Source organism: Ictalurus furcatus, chromosome 28 (genome assembly GCF_023375685.1).
Source record: "Ictalurus furcatus strain D&B chromosome 28, Billie_1.0, whole genome shotgun sequence".
In the NCBI taxonomy this organism is placed as follows: Eukaryota; Metazoa; Chordata; class Actinopteri; order Siluriformes; family Ictaluridae; genus Ictalurus; species Ictalurus furcatus.
Window position 1 is genome coordinate 7,675,868 of NC_071282.1, and position 26,958 is coordinate 7,702,825.

The following is a 26,958-nucleotide window of genomic DNA, read 5'->3' on the forward strand; positions in this document are numbered from 1 at the left end:
GTTTCAATCAGTAAGGACTAGAGTATGTTTCCGAACATCATGCAATCTGTAGTATATGGGGCTCCTCTTTCTTTCGGTAGCAACTTGCCTGTACTACTACCTAGCCATTCACTATATCAGACACTGCATGCAAAACAAGGAGGGAGGTTATCACAGCCTACTGGCAACTGCTAACTTAAAACGTATCCTGCTGAAAGTTAAAAAGTTAGGCTTGGTTACAATGGATTGATAACATGACATGACAAGCTTAAGCCTAGTTCACACTACACGATTTTAAGCCTGATTTGCAAGTCGCTGAGCTCGCCGAGAAAAACCCTTTGATCGGCGGCAACTCGTCGTTATGTGTGAACTACTCAACGACACGTCACCGAGGCAGCGGCGACCCCACACAGATATTTGGTATGCTAAATGTCTGGAGCTGTCGGGCGACTCCACATCCTGTGGTGTGAAAAGTGTCGTCACTGGCAGTGATTGTAGTGATGAGCTACAGCCAATGAGAGAGCAAGGCATGGGGTGAGGTCACCGAGAGGAAGGGAAACCCGCAAAACCTGTGGCAGAAGCATAAAGGGGAGAAGCTGTACAAACATATTTACTCACCTCCATCTCTCTCTGTAACACACACTAGTGATGGGAAGTTCGGATTATTTTACTGACTCGGATCTTTGAATCTTGTTCAGCAAAATGAACGAATCTTTTTTTGAGTCATTTCGTTCTTTTCAGCAGAATACAATTAAATTGTTACATGTTAAATTCTCCAACATATCTAGTACTTACTCAAACGTTGATCACATTTGGAATAATAATAAAAAAAAACTATAGACTAATGCAACCAAGGCTGAATTATGAGAAACAAATGATTAATTAATGTTCCCAAGTCATATTAAAGATTCATCCAAAATGAACAAATTGTTCATGAACGACACATCACCAGCACACAGTCCCTGCTACCTGTGTGTGCTAATACATTCTTTCACACACTTTCTTTGTCTTTTACTTTTTGGGGTTTCTTCAGCACAAATCATTGCAGAAACAGCTCACCCTGCTTGTTGCTGTCCTACGTCTGTCTTCAAATAAACAGCTCCTGTTTTGCACGTGGTTTTCGTGTCATATATCAGTCAGTACGTTTACATGGACAACAATAATCCAATATTAACCCGATTAAGACAATACTTTGATTAAGAAACTGCCATGTAAACAAAATTTTTTTTATTACCTTAATCCGATTAAAGTCATACTCAAAGTAAACACAAATCGAATTAAGACACGGAGTATTCCTGTTTTAGTCGCATTATCGACGTGCATTACAGACACGTACACATCTTAATCACACTATTAACGTCATGTGGCAGTTTTCACTGCATTTTGCGACAGGACACACACGGCAGTGCTCAACCATTTAATGGTAAACAAGAGAGCACGGCTGCGTCCCAAACCACATACTTACCTGCTATATAGTAGGAGAAATACATGTATCTCAGCTACTATATAGTAGGCAAGTATGCGGTTTGGGACGCAGCCCTCGGCTTCAAACAGTTGTCTATTTGCACATACAGCATGACAAATAATTACTTGAAGCTTTCGTAAAAATTAAAAATAAAAACACCCAAAATTGTATACAGTACCATAACGAAGACGAACTGTATGTTGATATGTGAAATTCTGGAGGGAACGTCGGACGGCGTGGCGACGTAATGACGTGTGCCATTAATCGAACTATGTTCTATAACATGTAAAACGGGAACATGAAAGGAGTATTCTAAATGCGACTCATGTAAACACCTTAATCACAATATTGTCTTATTCAGATTAAGGTCAATAATTAGATCACTGCTGTCCATGTAAACGTAGTCAGTGTCACTTCTTGCGTGCGTTTTCATGACAAAACGTAGTTTGGACACCAGATAGAGTCATCAGGTGACAGAGTGGTTGTCAGATCGTATAATGTGTGACCCCCTTTTGCCAAGCAATCATGTAGTGTGAACACCACAACGACTTCATGACTTCCGCTTACAAGACAGTAAGTCATGTAGTGTGAACAGCACAGCGATTTGCCGATGCTGAAAGTCGTGTACTGTGAACTTAGCTTTACCTTAGCAAATCTTACGTTGTAGACTGCACAAACTGAATGGAAACAGCTTACTGCAGACATACAATTTATCTGCCCAAATTCTGCAAATTGGCAAACTGTTGTAGAAGTTGCTTTATTTAGGCTACGTCAGTGTTGGTTCGTAGTAAAACCTCTCTGGTAGTAATAAGGAGAAGCTAACAGGATAGCTAACTAGCAACCACAATACGTTGCCATGGCAATTTACTTACCATTGTAGTTAAAAATAAACTGTTTGAAGAACAACTTGTATCCCTTTTCACTTTGGTATGTTTCTTCACCAAGCGAACCACATCTTCTTGTCCCAATTTTGGCAATGTCAATAAAGATGATATCATCTGATGTCTCGACGCCATTCTTCTGTGAGCAAAACCGGAAGAATCGATACACTGCTTTGACGAGCGCTTCCGGTAATCAGTTCCACTGTGATAAAGGTCTATTCATCCCCACCCAGTCAGACATTATCTGACAAATAGCTTCTGTTAACACGCTTCGTTAAACAGTGGCCGTCCATCATGAGTGAATTAACCATCTATCCATCAATTACTTCAAATATATTTTTCTCATATGAATTCATAGGGTTGCCAATAATTGTTGCACACCTATATTTAACACTTTTTTTTTTATAAACCTGTGTTTTGTTTGCAATTGTTTGATATCCATGAGAGCAGAGTATTTTTGTGATTTTTTTTAAACAAAAGATCAAAAAGTTAAACAATAAAGACAAAAATTCACAGACTTCTTTGCTCATATTTACCAAGGGTGCCAATATAAGTGGAGGGCCCTGTATACACACAAACAGATATGCATACGGATTGCGAAGACACAGAATGCCAGGGCTGATGGTGGGGAAGGGGAAGATACAGTATCCCACAAAAGTGAGTACACCCCTCACATTTTTGTAAATATTTGATTATATCTTTTCATGCGACAACACTGAAGAAATGACACTTTGCTACAATGTAAAGTAGTGAGTGTACAGCTTGTATAACAGTGTAAATTTGCTGTCCCCTCAAAATAACTCAACACACAGCCATTAATGTCTAAACCGCTGGCAACAAAAGTGAGTACACCCCAAAGGGAAAATGTCCAAATTGGGCCCAATTAGCTATTTTCCCTCCCCGGTGTCATGTGACTTGTTAGTGTTACAAGTTCTCAGGTGTGAATGCGGAGCAGGCGTGTTCAATTTGGTGTCAGTGCTCTCACACTCCCACTCACACTCCCACTCACCAGTCACTGGAAATTCAACATGGCACCTCATGGCAAAGAACTCTCTGAGGATCTGAAAAAAGAATTGTTGCTCTACATAAAGATGGCCTAGGCTATAAGAAGATTGCCAAGACCCTGACACTGAGCTGCAGCACGGTGGCCAAGACCATAAAGCGGTTTAACAGTACAGGTTCCACTCAGAACAGGCCTCGCCATGGTCGACCAAAGAAGTTGAGTGCACGTGCTCAGCATCATATCCAGAGGTTGTCTTTGGGAAATAGACGTATGAGTGCTGCCAGCATTGCTGCAGAGGTTGAAGGGGTGGGGGTCAGCCTGTCAGTGCTCAGACCATACGCCGCACACTGCATCAAATTGGTCTGCATTGCTGTTGTCCCAGAAGGAAGCCTCTTCTAAAGATGATGCACAAGAAAGCCCGCAAACAGTTTGCTGAAGACAAGCAGACTAAGGACATGGATTACTGGAACCATGTCCTGTGGTCTGATGAGACCAAGATAAACTTATTTGGTTCAGATGATGTCAAGCATGTTTGGCGCAACCAGGTGAGGAGTACAAAGATAAGTGTGTCTCGCCTACAGTCAAGCATGGTGGTGGGAGTGTGATCGTCTGGGGCTGCATGAGTGCTGCCGGCACTGGGGAGCTACAGTTCATTGACGGATCCATGAATGCCATCATGTACTTTGACATACTGAAGCAGAGGATGGTCCCCTCCCTTCGGAGACTGGGCCGCAGGGCAGTATTCCAGCATGATGATGACCCCAAACACAACTCCAAGATGACCACAGCCTTGCTAAAGAAGCTGAGGGTGAAGGTGATGGACTAAACCCTATTGAGCATCTGTGGGACATCCTCAAACGGAAGGTGGAGGAGCACAAGGTCTCTAACATCCACCAGCTCCGTGATGTCCTCATGGAGGAGTGGAAGAGGACTCCAGTGGCAACCTGTGAAGCTCTGGTGAACTCCATGCCCAAGAGGGTAAAGGCAGTGCTGGAAAATAATGGTGGCCACACAAAATATTGACACTTTGGGCCCAATTTGGACATTTTCACTTAGGGGTGTACTCACTTTTGTTGCCAGCGGTTTAGACATTAATGGCTGTGTTGAGTTAATTTGAGGGCACAGCAAATTTACACTGTTACACAAGCTGTACACTCACTACTTTACATTGTAGCAAAGTGTCATTTCTTCAGTGTTGTCACATTAAAACATATTATCAAATATTTACAAAAATGTGAGAGGTGTATTTACTTTTGTGAGATACTGTATAAATCATTACAAAATACTCTTTAGTTTATCAACAGCACTAAGATACTCCATGTAGTTTTGTTGGCACAATTACACATTGTATTGTACTCACAATGGTGTTTACAAATCGCATTTTGAGTTTAGAAATGCTAAGTGCTGAGAAATCATTCAAAATCAATACAGGTAAGGTTGCAAGCACTGCATTAGAAAACAGATCAGATAACTTGGATGCTACATTTCTCCAAAATTGAGCGACATGAGGGCAATCCCAAATCATAAACAAAGGTACCTGGTTTTACACAGTTTGCAAAAGGGATGATTTTTTTTTTTTTTAAACTGTATTCACAGAGCATGTGTGTCACCTATTGGTAGGGGTTTTGGTTTTCAAATATAGTTTAGAGAGACAAATGCATGTACACCTGAATAACAAACTTAAAAAGAAATTCCAAACTTGATGTACTTAGATTCTAATTTAATGTAAAACTTGATTAATTTTAAGATCTTAATTCATTCCTTTTGTTCACCAGTAGAAATAATCAAATCTAGATGCAGAGTATAGCACTTGATATTAAGCTACTTGTTCCAAATCATCTGTTCACTATTTCATACCCTTTCTTTCTCTGAACAACAGAAAAGAATTCAGTAATAATATACACCAACTGTCACATTTAAGAGTTACATTCTGCTGAAGGGTTTTGATATTCTAATCAGATGAAGTTACTAGGTAATTGTTTCACTTGAACTATCATCAGAGGATAACTGTACTGTCATGGCTCACGCTAACAAGGTCCATTTTTTGCCTATGTTTGGTGATTCTTCTAGAAGTAAACAACATTCTGCATGGGCTGGTAATATCAGGACATGGAAGAAACGCAGATTAAGTCAAGCTCAAACTTTAGACTCAAAGAGTTTTCTGCTTATAAATTACCTTGCATAAGTAAATTGTGCATAGCTTCTGCTAAATTGTGTTTTGTGTATCACCAAGAAAATATAAAGCAGCTTATATTTAATATCCATTACAATAATCCATGTTCTAATTCTAATTTATGATTCTAATTTTTTTTTGTTTAAAGAAAATAAATCAAACATAACTACTGTGATATTTTTTTTTATATTTGTATACATTTATATATTACACATTTATTACAGACATTGAAATCATGAGAAAAAAAGTGGTAAATTTGTAAAAATATTGTGAAAAATCATTTACACAGACCATTTAACACATTCATGAACTTGAGAGCAAAAGGAGCAAGAGACAAGATTTGAGAAGATTCAAAATTCACACATTTATCTGATGGTTGTAGAGGCAGCAAGAACCAGCTTGCTAAAATGCACAATTAGACATTTATGTCATGTAGTTTTACTGGACAGAAAAAGTGTCACACAGTTTAGTTTTGACTCTAATGTCCACTGGTTGACATCTGCCTCCACACTAAATGCCCAATGCCATTTTAGTATTTTTTCAATACAATTACATACATCTTATAAATTTCCAATAAAACAGTAAAAATTAGGAATTTAAAAACTCTGCTTAGTTACGTCATAAAAATTGATCCTGTGGAAAATTATATTGCTGTTAAAACCTAAAACTTTCCTAGAATGTTACACATTTACACATTACACATTTAACGTTTTAGTACATATCAAACATTCCACTGTATTATTTAGGGTCTATCTCCATCTTCCCACTGGTTAAAGTAGCCCTTAAGATAATTGACCCTTAAGAGAAAAATATGAGGCACTTGGCCATTATTTAAAAAAAGAAAAAAGAAAAGGAAAGAAAAACAAACACTGTGTATAGCCCCTTAAAGCACTTCTGTTTAGCAGTTTTGAATGGTTAGTTACTTAGACATGCAACAGTTAAGCTAGACTGCCCTGTGTCTATAAGAAACAAGCAGGTATTCCAAGTAGAAAATGGTAGAAAATAATGAAATTGCTGGAATGTTGGTACTATATTAATATATAATTTAATGCTATAGTAAAATATTACTGTATTATTATATCAAAATAATTCATTAATGAAAAAAAATTGGGGGGGGGGGGGGGGGGGGGAATTCACGATAATTTCCACTGTAATTTCTCTGTGCCTTTGTGTATACTGAAATATTTGGGTCATTTAGGGCCCAGTCATTTAGTAATTCATTACAAGGAGGATTGCTCAACTACAGCAAATATCCAAACATAAAGTTTAGCAAGAACACATTCATCTGCTTAAAAGGGAATCAGCTCATCAGTTCTGTATTTTGAGGGCAAGACATCATATGCTGTATATTATAAAATATTAAAACACAGAGACCATGAAGAAGATAGGAATTCAAAACTAAAGATCAAAATGTGTGGGGAGATTGAAATCAATCTTAAAATGTACAAAGTTGTCTGTTTTGGATATGTCACCTTTAAAGCTGGAAACATCCTATGTAAGGGGCGCCATATTCAAAATACACCACACCATATTAGCATTTAGCCCCCCCCCCCGAATTACCAACACTTTTTTAAAGAAAGGGGTTCATTTAAAGTTATCATTTAGGAGTACTTTCCCTTCAGTGTCCCAGTAAAAAAAAAAAAAAAAAAAAAAAAAGGAACTGGCACAAAGATAAGCTTGTAGAGAAAGAAATCAACAAGTTTGTTTAGAAAATAGGCACTAAGGGCAGTTTTCCAAATTTTTGGTTTTCTTTTTTTTGTTGAAATTTATCAAAAAACTGACCAGAATTCTTAACATTGAAATTAAACTAAACATAAACTAAACATACATCACATTACTGATCCATTTAATAGCTTATACCTTCATTGCACAGTTACTTTGAGAAATAAAAACTATTGAGAGATATGAAATTTTAGCCACTGTGTGGGTAATACCTAAGGGCATGTTTGTCAAAAGTACACCAATAGAATGTGAAGTCTAGATTACGCAGAATCCAGGGGACAATTAATAATGCTCCACTGATTTTATGCAACTATAAAATTTGGCCTAACTAAGGCCTGTCCTGGAGGTGTAGCTTTTTGGACAGAATGTAAGTGTTCAACATTTCCTGAGGCATTTTTGTCCCTCCTTGACCCTCTTTTTTAATGATCAGGACTTAAAGATGTTTATACAAATAAGAGTTTAACGTCTATACAAATGGATATTTTCTATATGTAAAAATTTATCTATACATGAAAACACACTATATAAAAGTCTAAAATATCAGTTTAGTACTTTTCATTTTCTTATTCTTCAGTATTTGGACATTCCTTATTGGTTTTCTTTATTAGTTTTTTAGACAGTGTTTGATTCTCAGTGCTACATGAGTTTAAAAAAAAAGTGTAGTAAAAAGTTCTTTCTTCAACAAAAATGTGCATTTGGTTTGATGGAAGGATAGTTCAAAATGATGAGAATATTTAAAGGCATAAGAGGAGCCATCAGCATGACAGCCCTTTTGTTTCACCTTCCATTAACCTCCGCCATGAAGAGAGAAGATGGAATAAAATGACAAAGAAAAGCAATCCTTTAATATTTCAATAGTTTGATCAAATGTGCCTCTGGTTTGACATCTCAGCAATCTGCCATATATCGCCCTGAAACATACCCACACACAAAAAAAACCTTGCCATTTATTATATAAATAGAATGAATGCAGAAAATTGTATTTTTACTAATATTACACACTCATAGCATCTAATACAGTACTCTTCTGTTAATGTGTGCACATTGCATGCCACTGTGGAGATTTGAGGGAGTGGCAGAACAATGACTAAACCTGCCTTAAACCATTTTAAATGAAGACTTGGTCTTATAAATGTATAGTCTTACCAGAGACTAATCTCTTCTTATTGAGGGAGAGTCGATATCCAGATCCGACCAGTTCCATTTCTACTCCAGAGAGAGTACTACCCTCACTAAAGAACTGAACAGCCAGAGTGGCTGGGATTGATGGGCCATCAGAGAGCTCAAACTTTGCCCTCAGAGAGCCAGAACCTGACACACACACCCCAAACAAATCATTATCTAATACATGAAGAGGTGACTCCAAAATCATTTTTTTTTAATTAAGGTTATGTTTTACAGTGGTGCTTGAAAGTTTGTGAACTCCTTTGAATATTCTACATTTCTGCATAAATATGACATAAAATATTATCAGAAGTCCTAAAAGTAGATAAAGAGAACCCAGTTAAACAAATGAGACAAAAATATTATACATGGTCATTTATTTATTGAAGAAAATGATCCAATATTACATATCTGTGAGTGGAAAAAGTATGTGAAACGCTAGCATTAGCAGTTAATTAGAATTTTCGGTCAGTGAGATGACCGATCAGGTGTGAGTGAGCACCTTGTTTTATTTAAAAAAACAGGGATCTATCAAAGTCTGATCTTCACAACAAAATGGTTACAAAACCATCTCTAAAGAGTTTGGACTCCACCAATCCACAGTCAGACAGATTAAAAGGAACCCAGGGTAACTTCTAAGCAACTAAAGGCCTCAAGGTCACATTGGCTAATGTTAATGTTCATGTGTCCACTATAAGGGGAATCCTGAACAATAATGGTGTGCATGGCAGGATTGTAAGGAGAAAACCACTGCTCTTCAAAAAGAGCACTGTTTCCCATCTGCAGAAAGATCATGTGGACAAGACAGAGGGCTATTGGAAAAATGTTTTGTGGATGGATGAGACCAAAATGGAACTTTCTGGTTTAAATAAGAAGTGTTATGTTTGGAGAAAAGAAAACACTGCATTCCATCATAAGAAAACTTATACTATCTGTGAAACATGTTGGTGGTAGTATCATGGTTTGGGCCTGTTTTGCTGCATCTGGGCCAGGACGACTTGCCATCATTGATGGAAAAATGAATTCTGAATTATACCAGCGAATTCTAAAGGAAAATGTCAGGACATCTGTCCGTGGGTCATGCAGCAAGACAACACCCTAAGCATGCAAGTCATTCTACCAAAAATGGTTAAAGAAGAATGAAGTCAATGTTTTGGAATGGTCAATTCAAAGCCCTGACATTAATTCAATAGAAATGTTGTGGAAAGACCTGAAGCAAGCAGTTTATGTGAGGAAATCCACTAACATCCCAGATTTGAAACTGTTCTGTACTGAGGTATAGGCTAAAATTTCTCCAAGCCAATGTGCAGTACCAGGGCTCTACAGTGTGACCATTTCACTCGCATTTGTGACTGAAATGTACTTTGTGTGACTATGAAAAAATATATAGGTGCACCGGTGCGAGTGAACTGTTAGAAGTCGTATAATACAATAACTACAACTTCAAAATGTATCTACACCATGCAACAGTTACTTCTGCACTACTTTTCATCAACTCAGTCAACCGAACAAGTGTGCAAATACTACAAAGAAGCCATTATGATGACAAGAGTAACACTGTACATCATCTGCGTTTCTCAACTTGCCAATTTCACAAACTGCAATATTTTATTGATCATCCAGAATGACCTGAACCTACATGCTCGTGTAGCCACAGTGGCATTGGGTGCCAGTAAATTAATAATAATGCTAATGCTACAAGGTGGGGGTGTAATTCAAAATTTTTTTAATTAAATAATTCCTCACCAATCATAATCAAGAGCAGCAACTGTTCAGTCTGCAAACATATAGTATGCTGCCGCTCTCCCTTCACTCTCTTCACCAACTCTAATAGACTGCGCATTCATTCCATTTAAACTCACGGTTGCCAGATATCTCTAGAAAAGTAAACTCCAGTTTTCATGTTTTGAAGGTAAATTAATTTGTCATGGCTCAGACAGTGTTCCTAAATTCTGTCACAATTGACAAGCTCAAGACTTCTCATGCCTACTTGTGTCTTATTGTGGCACATTAACGTTACCATCTCTAAAATAAATAAATAAATAAATACATTTCAATAGTGCTCCTAAATTTTTGTAATTAGGAGCACAAGTCCTCCTAAAAACAATTGTTACCGTAGAGCCCTGAGTACTGATTAACAGTTACTGCAAATGTTTAGTTGCACTATTGCTGCACAAAGGGGTCACACCAGATATTGAAAACAAAGGTTCACATAATTTTGCCCCTCTCAGTTATGCAATATTGGATTATTTTCCTCAATAAATAAATGACCAAGTATAATATTATTCTCATTTGTTTATCTGGGTTCTCTTTATCTACTGTTAGGACTTCTGTGAAAATCTAATGTTGTTTTAGGTCATACTTGTACAGATATTTAGAAAAGCACCCCGTATATTATAACCATTTTAAACAGTAATTTTATTGCTTAACTTTATATGGTGCATATATAAAGTAAGCACATGATTGCTAAGCTACATAAACACTGAATTTTCTTTCAAATAAAATGGGTTTTTGTGATTTTACTTCATAGCCTATGTCCATACCTTCATTTTCAGACTTCTCAGAGATGTCATTCAGCTTCCATAATGACTTACTTTGGTCTGGATTCCTGGAACCAAAAAAATTATATTTTATTAGGAAATCAATTTGGCTAGATTTATACAATCTCAAAGGTGTTTTCCCCACTCACATAAAGGCCTTTATCTGTCAGAATGGAATGAAACAACTCAGATGGGATGTGAAGAATTTATAACACATGACCAGTCACTTTGACTTGGTACTACTAGACATATCAATGACCCAGACTAAAAATCTTAATATATATTTTGCGTTTCTTTTATATTTCCACCCTCTATTAGCCAGTGAGTGATTAATAGAGAAAGAGAAAGATGAGAAATATTATCTTATTAATTGGGATGTAAGATTTGGTGTGTTCCTGTGCCTCACCAGATGGCGCTGGGGAGTGAGTGCATGTTGGTGACGCAACCGCTGACAGGTACAAGGACCTGAACACTGCAGAGTGGTCCAGGCGGTTGCATAGCCTCTGGGTTGTAGTGGTAATCCACCCGCAGGTCTGTAGTGTTTTGTGCACACTTCCAGTACACTGCCAGGTTTAGCGGCGTTGACTGAATCCCATTAGAACACACCTAAGGGAGATGAATGACAAGAGATTTTCACAAGTGATAATGGACGGATACAAGTTACAATATATTGCAAAGAATCTTGGAAACAAAGTTTTGAGCACAGTTTTAAAGAGCGGTTTGAAGTAAAAATACTTTTCATTTCACTTCAGTTAGAAACTTCACTTAGATATTACAATTGTCTGCCATGGGCAGTACTGCTGTGCACTGTGTAGGATTCATAATTTCAGAACAGACACAATATTGATCTAATGCACAATACAGGACCCGGTACATACCTGGTATTTGAGGATGTCCACATTGTAGTAAGATGATGTTGGATTCTGTTCTGAGGCCTTCCTGAGATATGCCATCAGCGCAGGCATATTCATCCAGAAATCTTTAGTGTTTGTGTCATTCTTGGAGGAGTCACTACATGAAACACGCACATAACACACATTTGTCTTACTATCAATTTGAGGACATTCCATTAACCTAATTATTATGCTACACCTAAATCTAACCCTAACCTCAATAACAAAAAAGGAGACCTTTTGGCTCTTTTATTTATTTCTTTATTAAAAGCTCCAGTTTTGGTAAAACACACGTACAGTAAACAGTGAATAATTTTAATAGTTAACTTTTGGGTGTGTGTCACTGCTGCAGCATGAAACAAAGCACCCTCCTCAAAGCATGTGCCTAATAAATTCCAGTCTAATTCCTGGACTCATCTACATACAAACCAGAGCACATTAAAGGTTAAAAGTTTAAAGGTTAAAAAAAAAAAGGAGAGAAACAGTGAACATGTGTGAGAGAGATAAATATGGTCAGGTCCATATTGTTAATATTTGACATTAACAAAGTTATTGTTATTTTTAGCTGCCTACCACAGTATATTAGAAATTAAATAATGGATTTGAGTTCAAAGTGCAGACTTTCAGCCTTTATTTATGGGTATTTACATACAAATCAGATGAACAAATTAGGTATTACAGCACTTTTCACATATAGTCCCCCATTTTTAAAGTACCATAAGTAATTGGACAAACTAAATCAGATTAAATTGTCATTTTTAATACTTGGTTATAAATTGTTTGCGGTCAATGACAGCCTGAAGTCTGGATATCACCAGACACCGTTTTCCCCCAGCTGATGCTCTGCCAGGCTGTTAATGCAGCTGTCTTCGGTTCCTGCTTGTTCTTGGTGCATTTTGCCTCACAGCAAGTGAAATGCATGCTCAATTGCATTTAGATCAGGTGACTAACTTGGCCATTGCAAAACATTTCACTTCTTTGCCTTAAAAAAAGTCTTGGATTTCTATCAAAATATTGCTTCAAGACAGACACCACTGTACCAGTACCATGCTGCTGCTGCCTCCCTGTCGCTCTCACTCCCATCATTGCCAAGTGTTTTGAGAGGCTGGTCCTCTCTCACCTGAAAACATGCCTACCCCCAACACTGGACCTATATCAGTTCGCCTACAGACCCAACAGGTCAACTGAGGACGGCATCACCTCAGCTCTCCACTCTGCCCTGATTCACTTGGACAATAGCAACACCTATTTCAGGATGCTATTCATTGATTTCAGCTCTGCCTTCAGCACTGTCATCCCATCCAAGCTGATCTCCAAGCTCACTAATCTCGGCACCTCCCTCTGCATTTGGATCTTGTATTTTCTTACTAACAGACCACAGTCTGTTAGGCTTTACAACCACAACTCCCCCACCCTCATTCTGAACACTGTCGTACCACAGGGTTGTGTGCTGAGCCCAATCCTCAACTCCTTCTTCACCCATGACTGCATACGTGTATGGCTCTAACTCAATAATCAAGTTTGAAGATGACACCACGGTTTTAGGCTTGATTAGTGACAATGATGAGACGGCCTACAAGGAAGAGGGTCATCACCTGACAGCATGGTATGCCAACTACAATCTTGCAGTCAACACCCAGAAGACCAAACAGCTTACTGTGAACCACTGGAGTACAAGGAGGGGCCACACACACTCCCATTGATGGGGTTGAGGTGGAGCATGTGACCAGTTTTAAGTTCCTGATTGTCCGTATCTCTGAGAAACTTTCCTGGGCACTCAACACATCCACCCAGATCAAAAAGGTGCAATAGCACCTTTACTTCCTTAGGAAACTAAGGAAATCCCACTTATCCCCCCTGATTCTTCTGAACTTTTACCGCTGCATTATTGAAAGCGTGTTAACAAATTGCATCACAGTGTGGTACGGCAACTGCACTGTCTCAGACCAGAAGGCCTTCCAGTGGGTTGTGAAAACTGCCCAATATATAACCAGTGTCCAGCTACCTTATATCAAAGACAGTCATCACAAACGCTGCTTACGGAGGGTAATAAGTACAACCCCAATTCTGAAATAGCTGGGAGAGTATAGAAAATGCAAAAAAAACAAACAAAAAGAGTCATTTTAAAATTCAATTCACCCTTTACTATATTGAAAACACATTATTTGATGTTTTACTTTATGAATTTTATGTATTTTTGAAAATATACACTAATTGCAAATCTGATGACTGTAACAAACTCCAAAAAAGTTGGGATAGTCGACTGTTTACCACTGTGTAACATCACCTTTTCTTTTAATAACACTTATTAAGCGTTTGGGCGCTGAAGACATCAGTTGGTTAAGTTCAGCATGTGGAATTTTCCCCCATTCATCCATTATGCATTTCTTCAGATAGGCAACTGTACAGGGCCTTTTGCGCTTCATAATGCGCCACACATTCTCAATTGAAGACAGGTCAGGACTGCAGGCAGGCCAAGCTAGAACCCACACTCTCTGCTTACACTACCATGTGCTTGTAATCCAGGCAGAATGTGGTTTGGCGTTGTCCTGCTCTGGATGTCAGCATATGTTGCTCCAAAATGTGTACATATATTTCTGATTTAATGGTGCCCTCACAGATGTGCAAGTTACCCATGCCATGGGCACTGACACACCCCATACCATGACAGATGCAGACTTTTGGACCTGAAGCTGACAGCCCTTTACACACCCAGATTTGACAAGAACTCTTGAATTTTTTATACTGAATTATATTGTCCACTGTAGAAGGTGAAATGCCCCAAATCCTACCAATTTGTCTTTTGGGAATGTTGTTCTTAAAGAGTTGGATTATTCACTGACGCATCTGTTGGCAGATTGGCGAGCCTCGACCCATCCTTGCTCTTGAAGGGCTAGGCCTTTTTTGGAGGCTTCTTATATACTATGATCAGACGACTGCCTCACCTGTTTCACATCACCTTCTTATTTCAACTTGTCACATCGCAGAGCAAAGATGCTTTCAAAAATAATTAAATTAAATGTTTCTACATTTAAAAAAATACTACAAAGAGCAGTAAACAGTAATAAATGAAACAGAGTGAATATTTGGTCTAACGGCCCTTTGCTTTAAAATAAATAATCATTGTAGTCTCCGGTACAATTTCTGCAGTTCTATAAGGAAATTACCTGTACGTTTTATTGAGCATCTTGCAGAACCAGCCACAGTTCTTCTGGAGATTTTGACTGTCGCACTTGCTTCTTATTTTTGCAGCAAAACCCAACAGCCTTCACTATGTTTGTTGTCTGAAAAGTGGTCTCTTTATATAATATGGTGCTTTCTTTACTGACATATAAACATTCTTCTGTAACAGTTAATTTTGTGCAGGAAAACTAATGTTTGAAAATCTAAAATGTTTTTATTGACTCGATAATGTCTGTATATATATATTAGATAGCTAGATAGTCATGTGAAAAATAGGTACCCCCCATGGAAATATACTCCAGCAAAAAAAAAAAAAAAAATTCAGAAGACTGTATTTTAAAGATAATTTTGAAAAACCGAAATAAGCTTTACAGATCTTTATTGGAAAAAGTTTCAACAATGTTTTTCATGCTTGTTCATGAAACATTGAACCATAAACAATTATGAACAGTCCTTAAAACACTAACAATTTACAGGTGGTAGACAATTAAGGTCACAGTTACAATAACTTAGGACACTAAAGAGACCTTTCTACTGACTCTGAACAGAAGAAAGATGCCTATGGTGCCTGCTCACCTGCGTGAACATGCCATAGGCCTGCTGCAGGTAGGCATGAGTACTGCAGATGTGGCCAGAACAATAAACTGCAATGTCTGTAATGTAAGACGCCTAAGATAATGCTACAGGGAGACAGGCAGGACAGCTGCTTTGCAGTGGAAAATTACACATAACCATGTGTCCCCCCAGACGTGATCGAGAACTTGCAAATGCCTTGGTGGAAGAGTGGGGTAACATCTCACAGATGTTATGGATGAGATGCACTGTAGAACTTAAAGCAGCTGGTGGACACACCACATACTGACTGCTACTTTTGACATTGAGACCCCTTTGTTCAGGGACTCATTATTCCATTTCTGTTCATCAAATATCTGTGCAACTAGTTCAGTTTATAGTCTCAGTTGTTGAATATTTTTATGTTAATACAAACATGTTAATAAATTTGCTGGAAATAAAAGCAGTTAAATGTGAGAGTACGTTTCTTTTTTGCTGAGTATAGTTTTTTGACATATTTGGACAAGCAAACATTTGATCCTCTTTGAAACAGTGCCTATTAATAAAGATGACACACTCTATCAAATGACATTAAATTGACATTTTGTAGTAATTTTCACAATTTAAATGAACAAAAACAGATCAGTCACATGGAAAAGTACACCCATACATTTATCACACCTTCAAATCCATAAAATGTGAATCAGGTGTTCAAAATTAGTGATTAGAACCTGTTCAGGGAGTGCAGGTGGAGCCTGTCTTAATTAAACCTCTCACATCTAGTGTCTGGTGTTCCCTTTGATATTGAGGTGTATGGTGTCATCATGCCAAGATCTAAAGAGTTCTATAAGGACTTCAGAAAAAAAAAGGTTGTGGATGCCTATGAGTCTGGCAAAAAATTTAAAAAGATCTCCAAATTATTTGAACTACATCTTTCCACTGTACGAAAAATCTACAAATGGTGCAGATTTCAAATGACTGCCAATTTGTCGAGGACTGGACATCACAGCAAATTCAGCCCAAGAGCAGACTGTCTGATGCAAAAAGAAGTCTCAAAGAACCCCAAATTTTCATCACATGATCTGCTAGTAAGTCTTGCAACTGTTGGTGGCAAAGTGCATGCTTCTACAATCAGAAAGAGATTGCACAAATTTGACCTGCATGGGAGGCGTGCCAGGAAAAAGCCTTTGTAAGACTAAATGGTAAATGGCGCACTTATATAGCGCTTTTATCCACAGCGCTATACATTGTGTCTCATTCACCCATTCACACACACACTCACACACCAATGGTAGCAGAGCTGCCATGCAAGGTGCTAACTTGCCATCGGGAGCAACTTGGGGTTCAGTGTCTTGCCAAAGGACACGCTGGCATGTGGAGTCACATGGGCCGGGAATCGAACCGCCAACCTTGCGATTAGTGGATTAGTCTACCACCTGAGCCACAGCCGCCCCACCACTACAGTTTGCTAATGAGCATATAAGCAAAGACCAGGCCTTTTGGAATAATGTGCTCTGGACAGATGATTTAAAGGTAGAGTTGTTTGGCAGACGGCAGACAGCAGACATGTTTGGCGCAGACAAAAGACAGCTTTTCAGGAGAAGCACCTCATACCAACTGTGAAGCACGTTTATGGAAATGTTATCGTTTGGGGTTGCTTCACTGCCTCAGGGACTGGACAGCTTGCATTCATTGATTCAACTATGAATTCTACAAAGAGTGCTTGAAGATAGTGTGATCTGTCTGAAAGTTGAAGTTGAACCAAAAGTGAACCTTTCAACAGTATAATGATCCTAAGCAGACTAGCAAATCCACCAAGGAATGGCTCAAAAAGAGGAAATGGAGGGTTATGAAATGGCCTATTGAAAGCCTGGATTGAAATGGGCAGTACATGCAAGAAAGCCCTGTTTATTCTGTTGAATAAATGACTGAAAAAGCTAATGTTCTTTGTAGTTTTGTTCAAGTATATCAACTTTATTAATCGTCACTGTTTCAAAGATGATCAAATGTTTGCTTGTACAAATATGTCAAAAAAGCCAACTATTCAGATGTACTTATTTTTTCACATGACTGTATATACATAGACATATTGCTATTTGCACTTCTAGTTAGATGCTAAGTGCATTTCATTGACTCTGCACTGTGACAAAGTTGCATTTAATCTAATCTAGTATAAACTAATATGCTTTGGGTCATTGTCCATCTGAAGTGTGAAGTACCATCTAATGCATTTTAAAGCATTTGGCTGTATCATAGCAGATAATATAGCCCTATAAACTTCATAATTCATCCTGCTGCTTTTGTCAGCAGTCACAGCATCAATAAATACAAATTGATCCATTTCCATTGGCAGCCATACATGTACATGCTGATTTGGATCAACAGTTCCCTTTCTTTTTCATATTCTTTTCTTATCATCATTCTGATATAAGTTGTCTCATTTGTCCATAGGATGTTGTTCCAGAACTGACAGACTATTTTAGATTTTCTTGGCTCTAATATGGTTTTCCTGTTTTGAGGCTTACCAATGGTCTACATTGTGTGGTAAAAAATTCTGTATTTACTCCAAGTCTTCTCTTTATTGTTGACATCGTGACAGATACACTTATGTACTGGAGGGTGTTCTTGATCTGGCCAGATATTGTAAAAGTTTTTGTTTTCTTCACCAGAGAAAGAATTCTTCTGCCATTCAGCACAGTTGTTTTCCCGTAGTCTTCCGGGCCTTTTGGTGTTCCTGAAATCACCAATGCTTTCTTTCTTTTTAAGAATGTATCAAATGTATCAAACATTTGATTTGGCCACACTTGTGGTTGCTATCTCGGTCAAGGGTTTGTTTTGATTTTTCAGCCTTATGATGGATTGCTTCACACACTGCTTCAATCCTATCAACCTATGCTTTTATTAATTAAAAAAGTGCTGCAACTCCTACACTTCACCTGATTTGGATGTAAATACCTTCAAATTAAAAACAAAAGCATGTGTTGAGCTCATATAGAGCTAAAATAAGAACTTATTTATATCCATATTTATGGAACTGACTGTAGGTGAGTAAGTGACTGTAGGTGACTGAAAGGTGAGTAAGAAGCTGTCAAAAAAACTGTTCACACATATTGTTTGTGAAAATCCTATAAGAACTGTATTATTATTAATTTTGTTTTATTGGCACTAATCATAAACAGCCAAGTATTTTCCAAATGTTGCTCGTCATATTCACATTTTTGAAAACACAAGGATGTGCCTTCCCAGGCCTTTACAACCCCAATTCCAAAAAAGTTGGGGATTAGAACATTATAGAACTTAGAAAACATATCAAATGTTTAAACTGAGTAAATGTACCATTTTAAGAAAAAAATAAGGTAATTATGAATTTGATGGTCGCAAGACATTTCAAAAAAGGGGACGGGGCAACAATAGGCTGGAAAAGTAAGTGTTACTAAAAAGAAACAGCTGGAGGTTAACTGGCAACAGCTCAGTGACATGACTGGGTATAAAAAGAGTATCTTAGAGAGTCTTTCAGAAGTAAAGATAGGCAGAGGTTCACCAATCTGCGAAAAACTGCATCTACAATTTGTGGAACAATTTCAGAATAATGTTCCTCAACATAAAATTGCAAAGACTATGAATATCTCATCATCTACAGTACATAATATCGTCAAAAGATTCAGAGAATCTAGAGAAATCTCTGTGCACAACGGACAAGGGTGAAAATTAATATTGCATGCCTGTGATCTTCGGGTCCTCAGGCAGCACTGCATTAAAAACAGGCATGATTCTGTAATGGAAATCACTGCATGGGCTCAGAAACACCTCCAGAACTCATTGTCTCTGAACACAGTTCACCGTGCCATCCACAAACACTGGTTAAAGTTATATCATGTACAGAAGAAGCCATATGTGAACATGATCCAGAAACGCCAAAAATTATTTTTGGAAACCATGGATGCCACGTCCTCCAAACTAAAGAGGACTAAGGAGGAGAGGGACCATCCGGCTTTTTATCAGCACTCAGTTCAAAAGCCTGCATACCATACTCTGATGGTATGGGGGTGCATTAGTCCCTATGGAATGGGCTGCTTGCACATTTGGAAAGGCACCATCAATGCTGAAAGGTATATACAGGTTTTAGAGCAACATATGCTTCCATCCAGATTCCATCCCATCTTTACTTCTGAGAGACTCTGTTGTCAATTAACCTAATTAGTTGTAAAATGTTCCTCCAACTGTTTCTTTTTAGTAACACTTACTTTTCCAGCCTTTTGTGTCCCGTCCCAATGTTTTTGAGAGGTGTTGTGACCATCAAATTCAAAATTACCTTATTTTTTTTTCTTAAAATGGTACATTTCCTCAGTTTAAACATTTGATATGTTTTCTATGTTCTATTGTGAATAACATACGGGTTTATGAGATTTACAAATCATTGCATTCTGTTTTTATTTCCTTTTACTTAAATTTTACACAGCACCCCAACTTTTTTGGAATTGGGGCTGTACATGATCAGTAAAACTCATTCTGGCTTCCAAGTGGTGCAACAGAAATGACCCATCATCAGGAGATCATAAGTTCAAATCCCAACAATGCCACAGTCATCCAAAACTGTCTGTGCTCTCTGGGTGGGAGGAATGCCATTGTTCTCTCCTGTCAATCAGAGCAGCACTAGCCAGTTGTGGATGTCTGTGAGCTCATATACACCCAAACTGGCGAGAAAATGGGACAAAAATCATTCTGGTGTCCATTAGTTAAGCATGAGAGCATATGCAAACGCACCTATGTAGAAGATGCTGGTTTGGTAGAATCTGCTCCAGTTTGCTAGTGTTTCTGAGTCTGAAGCTGAGTACAGCTGGTGAGTGACTGGATGTAAAGATCTTAATGATGCCACTGGGAAAGGAAAGTGTCATGTCTCCTGTGATCTTCACTATGCACCTAAAAAAGAGGACACTGCTCAGTCCTAGACTAAACCAACATAAATTGTATTAAATGCTGTTTAGGCTTTAATTTAGGCTGTTAGGACTCTTAACACTGTGTACAGTATAATACTCATTTGGTATACCTCATTTGAGATATACAGGTGGTGATTCACATAAAGGTATACATTGTGCCGTACCTTCATCAATGATATTTTCTATCGCATATTAAAAATGCTCACTGCAAAAGTATGAAAGTATTTGTGACATACACTTACTACAACTAACAATTTCATAGGTCACTGTGGCAGCACCTGCGGTGACAGACCAAATTAGTATTACATCACAGCAAAAAAGAACTTCAGAGTTGATAATGCCGGTAGCACTACATTGGTGTAAGCGTATTTTCAGAGTTAATATTGTCACCTTGGTAAATATGAGCAAAGAAAGCTGTGAAAAATTTTATTGTTTAACCTTTGTGCAAAAAATTCACAAAAATACTCTACTCTCATGGATATCAAACAATCGCAAACAAAACACAGGTCCATCAAAACATTATCTCTCTCTCTCTCTCTCTCTCTCTCTATATATATATATAGAGAGAGAGAGAGAGAGAGAGAGAACGAGAGAGTTGTTAAATATAGGTGTGCAACAATTACAGTCAATACTTTGTGCTACCTCCCTTTGCCAAGATAACAGCTCTGAGTCTTCTCCTATAATGCCTGACAAGGTTGGAGAATACATGGCAAGAGTCCACACTGGTGGACTCTCCTCTTCAGTTCACCCCACAGGTTTTCTATGGGTTTCAAATCAGGGGACTGGGATGTCAATGGCAGGACCTATATTTTGTGGTCAGTACACCATTTTTGTGTTGATTTTGCTGTATATTTCTGATCACTGTCCTGCTAGAAGATCCAACCACGGCCCATTTTAAGCTTTCTGGCAGAGGCAGTCAGTTTTTCATTTAATATCTGTTGATATTTGATAGTCCATGATGCCATGTATCCTAATAAAATGTCCAGATCCTCTGGCAGAAAAACATATTTAACCGTGGACATGAGGTACTTTTCCATACGGCTACCTCTCTGTGTGCGCCAAAACCAGCTCTGGTGTTTATTGTCAAAAGGCTCTATTTTGGTTTCATCTGACCATAAAACCCACTCCCATTTGAGGTTCCATTAGTGTCTGGCAAACTGAAGATGCACGAGTTTGTTTTTGGATGAGAGTAGAGGCTTTGGATTGTAGTGTTGGAGATTTTCTGACCCCAAGGCCCAACTAACTTCTGCAATTCTCCAGCTGTGATCCTTGGAGATTTTTTGGTCACTCGTACCGTCCTCTTCACAGTGCCTTTGATACAATATAGAAACATGTCCTCTTCCAGGTTGATTCATAACATTTCCAGTTGACTGGAAATTCTTAATTATTGCCCTGATGGTGGAATTGGGCATTTTCAATGCTTGTGCTATTTTCTTGTAGCCACTTCCCATTTTGTGAAGCTCAACAACCTTTTATCGCACATCACAGCTATATTCGTTCATCTTACCCATTGTTATGAATGACTAAGGGAATTTGGCCTATGTGTTACCTCATATTTATACCCCTATGAAACAGGAAGTCATGGTTGAACAATTTCCTGTTCCTAGTCACCCAGGTATACTTCAAATATATTTTTATCATATTAATTCATAGGGGTGACAATAATTGTTGCACACCTATATTTAAGAAAGTTTTTTTTATATAAACCTGTGTTGTGTTTGCAATTATTTGATATCCATTTTTGTAAATTTTTTTAACAAAAGATTAAAAGGTTAAACAAAAAACTATTTTTCCCAGCCTTTACTCATATTTACCAAGGGTGCCAATATCAGTGGAGGGCACTATACATAACCAAGACATTGGAAAAAACATAATGCTGCCCATGATTAAAAAAACATGATGCCCATTATGTCATTTTTGTTGATATTGGCAAACCTAAATTCTACTAAAATAAATTGTTCACCCCACATTGATAACTTCATGATTAACAGGACCAAGTATGTTTAGCACTACCTCTTTATAACTTATTTTAAGTTATTGAAAACAATGTTACTCTTGTATTGTAGATTAACAGTAGTGATTTTAAAAAGTGTGCTAGTAAGAAAACAAAATTAACTTAAACCTAATCATGTGTGTACTGGGGTCCATTTGACATTCCAACCCCAAATACAACAATATTTCACAATGTTTTGGTCAATGTTCATATTTATGACAAAATAAAATAAGCTATCCCTGGTAGTCTATAGTGTCAGCATGCTTTAAAAACAAAACAAAACAAAAAACATTATACTGAAGAGAATAATATTCATGCCGTATAGACAACATGTTGCAAAGGATGGAAACACAAGCTATCTTTTTACTTATTTAAGAGCTAGCCAGGTGAACAAATACAGAGAATATTTGAAAAGGCAAACCTCATTAACTGGTGCTTCACCAAAAGCAATAGCCAAGGATGCTTTCCTCATATTTATTTTTCACATTGTCTAGCTCTGGTATAGAAGTATACTTTATTTAATAGCTAAAAGTAAATGCATAATGATTCAATAGGATTAAAATATGGTTAAGTCTCTTCTCCAAATATGTCTCTCTGTTAAATCAGACAATATTTTCATTATCTATACTGCATTCAATAAACTCAGACTTTTTTGACTTGATAAAGAAGTACAGAAGAATGATGTACTATTAGTTGAGCAGCAGATCCAGGCTGTCATAGCCACCATGTCACACATATGCTCTTATGCAACAACAGCCATTTGTTATGTGTAGAGTACAGATTACACCTCAAACACAAGAACTCACTTGTTGGGATCAGCTCCTTTGAAGTAGGCATTAACTGACTCTGTGAAAGCAACAGCTATGGGAAGTGAATCCTGGGATGCTAATGTGACTGGGCTGGGGCCACGAGATGTCCCTAGGAGCAAGGAAGGTAGAGGGGAAAGGGAAAAAAGACATTGAAAAAATACATATATAGGGAAAAAAAACACAAATTGTATGGCATTCAATATCATGCTCAAACCCAAGAAATGTGCTAAACATAGCACAGACAATCAATGAAAAGAAGTGGAATTTTGTAGTTAAGATGGTGATCACTGAATTTAGTACAGGTCACATGAAACGGCTGACCAATGAGGAGTCAATGGAGTTAGTTTGTAAGTTAAAACAAACAAACAAAAAAAAACCCTTTTCCAGTTTGCCGCATAAGGCATGTTACCTGCTGGAGTTTCACACCTCTTCTCAAACGTGGGCAGTTTCGCCACAAACACATCATCCTCTTACAGCATCAATGAAAAAGATGAAATCCAAACCAGAAATCAAAAGAAAAGCAATGACAAAACCCACAGAGAGAGAATGTTGTAAAAGGATGTATAATCAAACGAATGGGTAAAATAATTTGATGATTAACAACGTGTGAGGTTGCATTCCTTTCCTCCAGTTCGATTTTATGATAGATGCATATTGCCAGAGAATGAGTGGGTATGGATTTCTCACCGATTGTGGGTGTGTTACTCGCGCTCAGTGAGGTGCTAGAGCTCAGAGAGGAGGAGCTTTCGGCTCGTGCTAGAGGTGCAGTAGGCAAAGGACTAGAGCTGGTTGCTATAGAAGGGCTGAAGGGCCGTGCCTTTAGTTTGAAATAAAACAACAGGTAAACAACTTAATTATCTAAAAAAAAGAATAATAATACATTAAATATAATACTTAATTAACAGACCAGTTCTCCGAACACAATAAATAATCCATTAATCCACCAATATATTAAGTCAAGTAATAATTAATTTGTAATGACCACAGTGGTGTATTTTCATGCAGAGTTTTATCAAGGGGGCAATAAAATGATTCTATAACCATTCAAATATTTGATAAAGATTGTATATTTAAAGTTTAGCTTAATTTTTTTTTCATTGCTGATATTTGAAGATGGTAAAATAACAGCACATAATCAAATAAAACTAGAAATGTACTCACAATCTCATTGATGCCAGTCAGTTTGCCTGCAGGCAGTTTGGGCCGGGACAAGGGTCGAGGAGGAGGAACTATTGCTGCTGTACCCAGAGGGGTTGTGGGTCTGTTAGAGGGAGGAACTGTGTGGAACAAAGTAAAATATTATAAAATGATAAGCTATGAGTTTCACTGTTGGAGTGGGCTAGAAAACAGCCAATACTTTAAAACACATCTGAAAACATTACACAAGCATGCAGCAAAGTATATGAGTCACAACCAATGGTTGTATGTTTGAGTGGACAACATAGTGGCATTTACTCCCAACGGGCCTCATTTATCAATCATTTTAATAAAGTTGTGTGTAAAAGTTTTGGAAATTCAAATTTTCTTTGTATTCATGCATGTATGTTGATAAATGGCAATCACCCATAAATTACCAGCTGATTTGTATTTAGTTATGCCTACAAAACTCCATAAAAGCTGAAACTCAAAGAGCGGAACACACAAAATGATTACTAAAAATAATTTAAAGAAGAATTTATCAGCCAATCACTGCAAAAAGGTGGAAAAAGTTTGCTATGTCAATTAAATGGATGGCTTAATTTCTCCCGTTTATTTCAGACACCTTTGGACATGCATAGGAATGACACAGGATCATTTTGTCAGCAGAACTGATTTGTGAGCCAGCTTTCATCCTCTGGGGAAAAAAAACAAAAACAAAACAGTTTACCATAAATATCCATTCATTCTAATGCACAGCATGTGCTAACTCTTCCAGTAATATCAGTTCTGCCATTTGTACTGCCTCGGTTTACAATATGGTTTGCCATACTTTTATAAGGCAGCATTTCTTCTTACTTGAAGGAGTAGTCTTATTTTTCTTACAATGGATTTAGGTTTACTTGCTACCTTAATTTTTTATATTTAAAATTTCTTTAATGCCAATAAAAATATTAAATTTGTATTTGTAATTAAAATAAATAGGCAATGTTAACTTGACAGTGTAATCCGTATATAAAAGCACCGTAACTCATTGCAAATTATATGAGCCAATCAGTGCTTACATTAGTTAGTATTCATATCCGTAGATTTACACACACACTCAGGAGTATGAGTAGGATGCAAAAGATTTTCCGAATTTACAGGATTTTCTTGTGTAAATGCTTTTACAAATGATTTAAGAATAAAATCCATTTGTATCCAGCTTGATAAATTAGACCATTGTGCGAATTTGAAGACTTTTTCGGTCGAAATTAAAGTAATCTTTGACTGAATTTGTGCAGCTGGAAAAAGCTGGAACCAGAGCCTGCCCAGAAGAGACCTTGGAACAAGAGCATGCACAGTAGATACAGCCGGTGGAACAGCACATCTGCAACTTCATAGTTGTATAATTTGCACATGTACAGTCGGGCCCATAAGTATTTGACAATGACACAATTTTCTTAAATTTGTCTCTGTATACCACCACTATAGATTTGAAATGAAGCAATCAAGATGTTATTGCAGCTTTAATTCAAGGGGTTTAACAAAAATATTGCATTAACCGTTTAGGAATTATAGCCATTTTTTGCAGAGTCCTCCATTTTCACAGGCACAAAAGTAATTGGACTATTGACAAGCACTTTTGTGGCCAGGTGTGGCCTGTTTCCTTGTTACTTCATGACAAATTAAGGAGATAAAAGGTCTGGAGTTGATTCCAAGCGTTGAATTTGCATTTGGTTCATGGGAACTCTCAATATGGTCCAAAGAGGTGTCGATGCAAGTGAAGGAGGCCATCATTAGGCTGAAAAAAACCCAAAACAGACCTATCAGAGAGATAGCAGAAACAATTTGGTACATTCTTAAAAAGGAATGCAGTGGTGAGCTTAGCAACACCAAAAGATCTGTAAAACCACAGAAGACAACTAAAGTGGATGCTCACAGAATTCTTTCCTTGTTGAAGAAAAACCCCTTCACAACATCTAGCCAAGTCAAGAACACTCTGGAGGAGGTAGGTGTATCATTGTTAAAGTCTAAAATCAAGAGATGCTTTCATGAATGTAAATATAGTTTACCTCAAGATGCAAATCACTGGTAACACTCAAGAACAGAAAGGCCAGATTAGACTTTGCTTAAACAAATCTTTAAAAAAAAAATAAATAAAAAGCCTGACCAGTTTTGATGCAAGATTAACTTGTACGAGAATGATAGGAAGAGAAGAGTATGGAGAAGGAAAGGAAGGGCTCATGATCAAAGCATACCACATTAACTGTCAAACATGTGGCGGGAGTGTTATGGCATGGGCATAAAAATATAATATTACAAATATAATATAACATAATATTTATGATTATGTTAGTTTGTCCAATTAATTTTGAGCCTGTGAAAATGGAGGGACTCTGTAACAAATGACTGTATTAATAATATTTTTGTTAAAACCCTTGAAATAAAGCTAAAAGTCTACACTTCATTCACATTTTGATTGTTTCATTTCACATCCATTGTGATGGTGTACAGAGAAAATGACAAAAATTGTGTCTCTGTCCAA

The 26,958-nt window shown here is 37.5% G+C and overlaps 1 protein-coding gene across 5 annotated transcripts in view; it reads right to left on the minus strand.

The window, feature by feature from the left end:
• Positions 1-5,656: 5,656 nt before the first annotated feature.
• Positions 5,657-26,958, minus strand: part of fcho2 (FCH and mu domain containing endocytic adaptor 2) — a 136,531-nt gene continuing 115,229 nt past the window's right edge. For 2 of the 5 annotated variants that reach the window (XM_053618396.1, XM_053618395.1), the window contains exons 19-28: positions 24,456-24,571; positions 23,982-24,111; positions 23,704-23,763; positions 23,292-23,403; positions 20,320-20,475; positions 11,806-11,938; positions 11,334-11,533; positions 10,931-10,995; positions 8,370-8,534; positions 5,661-8,134 (exon numbers count right to left, since the gene is read on the minus strand). In XM_053618396.1, the coding sequence (XP_053474371.1) occupies positions 8,112-8,134; positions 8,370-8,534; positions 10,931-10,995; positions 11,334-11,533; positions 11,806-11,938; positions 20,320-20,475; positions 23,292-23,403; positions 23,704-23,763; positions 23,982-24,111; positions 24,456-24,571 (1,160 nt within the window). In that variant the 3' untranslated portion in view covers positions 5,661-8,111. Of the gene's footprint in view, positions 8,135-8,369; positions 8,535-10,930; positions 10,996-11,333; positions 11,534-11,805; positions 11,939-20,319; positions 20,476-23,291; positions 23,404-23,703; positions 23,764-23,981; positions 24,112-24,455; positions 24,572-26,958 lie in introns of all 5 variants that reach the window. The other 3 variants (XM_053618399.1, XM_053618398.1, XM_053618397.1) reach the window with 3 other exon arrangements.